Source organism: Oncorhynchus nerka, linkage group LG14 (assembly GCF_034236695.1).
Source record: "Oncorhynchus nerka isolate Pitt River linkage group LG14, Oner_Uvic_2.0, whole genome shotgun sequence".
Classification (NCBI taxonomy): Eukaryota; Metazoa; Chordata; class Actinopteri; order Salmoniformes; family Salmonidae; genus Oncorhynchus; species Oncorhynchus nerka.
In genome coordinates, this window is record NC_088409.1 from 80,074,442 (window position 1) to 80,077,003 (window position 2,562).

A 2,562-nucleotide genomic window follows, 5' to 3' on the forward strand; every position below is an offset into this window, starting at 1 on the left:
GCTGTGCTAAGGAAGTGGTTGTCATGCTGTGGGAACTGGGATGGTTTGGCACTGACTTAACCTACTTAAACTTACTTTACAGTCAACAACCTTATTGTACTAAATTATTAGAGGCCAAATGAGATAATAGATACTGTGTTAAAGTTATATTATATATATTGATATATTGATATATTGATATGTGTAAAGGATGTGACTTTAAAGAGGGGGGTTCAACAATGATGATAACTTGTAGTCATTTTTTGAAAAACTCCTCTGGCCTCTTCCAGTATCTAACCTTTGACCCTCCTCCCCAGTACCCCCCAGTCCACACTGCATCTGCCAGCCTTACAAAGCCACGCAAATATCCCACACATCACGTGTCTCTGCATGGGGACCAGCAGATAGCTGCTTATCTACATCACGTGTCTCTGTATGGGGACCAGCAGATAGCTGCTTATCTACATCACGTGTCTCTGTATGGGGACCAGCAGATAGCTGCTTATCTACATCACGTGTCTCTGTATGGGGACCAGCAGATAGCTGCTTATCTACATCACGTGTCTCTGTATGGGGACCAGCAGATAGCTGCTTATCTACATCACGTGTCTCTGTATGGGGACCAGCAGATAGCTGCTTATCTACATCACGTGTCTCTGCATGGGAACCAGCAGATAGCTGCTTATCTACATCACGTGTCTCTGTATGGGGACCAGCAGATAGCTGCTTATCTACATCATGTGTCTCTGCATGGGGATCAGCAGATAGCTGCTTATCTACATCACGTGTCTCTGTATGGGGACCAGCAGATAGCTGCTTATCTACATCACGTGTCTCTGCATGGGGATCAGCAGATAGCTGCTTATCTACATCACGTGTCTCTGCATGGGGACCAGCAGATAGCTGCTTATCTACATCACGTGTCTCTGCATGGGGACCAGCAGATAGCTGCTTATCTACATCACGTGTCTCTGTATGGGGACCAGCAGATAGCTGCTTATCTACATCACGTGTCTCTGTATGGGGACCAGCAGATAGCTGCTTATCTACATCACGTGTCTCTGCATGGGGACCAGCAGATAGCTGCTTATCTACATCACGTGTCTCTGCATGGGGATCAGCAGATAGCTGCTTATCTACATCACGTGTCTCTGCATGGGGATCAGCAGATAGCTGCTTATCTACATCACGTGTCTCTGCATGGGGACCAGCAGATAGCTGCTTATCTACATCACGTGTCTCTGCATGGGGATCAGCAGATAGCTGCTTATCTACATCACGTGTCTCTGTATGGGGACCAGCAGATAGCTGCTTATCTACATCACGTGTCTCTGTATGGGGACCAGCAGATAGCTGCTTATCTACATCACGTGTCTCTGTATGGGGACCAGCAGATAGCTGCTTATCTACATCACGTGTCTCTGCATGGGGACCAGCAGATAGCTGCTTATCTACATCACGTGTCTCTGTATGGGGACCAGCAGATAGCATAGCTGCTTATCTACATCACGTGTCTCTGTATGGGGACCAGCAGATAGCTGCTTATCTACATCACGTGTCTCTGCATGGGGATCAGCAGATAGCTGCTTATCTACATCACGTGTCTCTGCATGGGGACCAGCAGATAGCTGCTTATCTACATCACGTGTCTCTGTATGGGGACCAGCAGATAGCTGCTTATCTACATCACGTGTCTCTGCATGGGGACCAGCAGATAGCTGCTTATCTACATCACGTGTCTCTGCATGGGGACCAGCAGATAGCTGCTTATCTACATCACGTGTCTCTGTATGGGGACCAGCAGATAGCTGCTTATCTACATCACGTGTCTCTGCATGGGGACCAGCAGATAGCTGCTTATCTACATCACGTGTCTCTGCATGGGGACCAGCAGATAGCTGCTTATCTACATCACGTGTCTCTGTATGGGGACCAGCAGATAGCTGCTTATCTACATCACGTGTCTCTGCATGGGGACCAGCAGATAGCTGCTTATCTACATCACGTGTCTCTGCATGGGGACCAGTAGATAGCTGCTTATCTACATCACGTGTCTCTGCATGGGGATCAGCAGATAGCTGCTTATCTACATCACGTGTCTCTGTATGGGGACCAGCAGATAGCTGCTTATCTACATCACGTGTCTCTGCATGGGGACCAGCAGATAGCTGCTTATCTACATCACGTGTCTCTGCATGGGGATCAGCAGATAGCTGCTTATCTACATCACGTGTCTCTGCATGGGGACCAGCAGATAGCTGCTTATCTACATCACGTGTCTCTGCATGGGGACCAGCAGATAGCTGCTTATCTACATCACGTGTCTCTGTATGGGGACCAGCAGATAGCTGCTTATCTACATCACATGTCTCTGTATGGGGACCAGCAGATAGCTGCTTATCTACATCACGTGTCTCTGTATGGGGACCAGTAGATAGCTGCTTATCTACATCACGTGTCTCTGCATGGGGACCAGCAGATAGCTGCTTATCTACATCACGTGTCTCTGCATGGGGACCAGCAGATAGCTGCTTATCTACATCACGTGTCTCTGCATGGGGACCAGCAGATAGCTGCTTATCT

At 48.1% G+C, this 2,562-nt stretch overlaps 1 protein-coding gene across 1 annotated transcript; it reads left to right on the forward strand.

Annotated features, from left to right (window-relative positions):
* The first annotated feature begins 221 nt into the window (after positions 1-221).
* Positions 222-1,472, forward strand: LOC135575065 (histidine-rich glycoprotein-like). The gene has a single exon (XM_065027221.1). The coding sequence runs from the start codon at positions 222-224 to the stop codon at positions 1,470-1,472; it is 1,251 nt and encodes a 416-aa protein (XP_064883293.1).
* Positions 1,473-2,562: the final 1,090 nt, after the last annotated feature.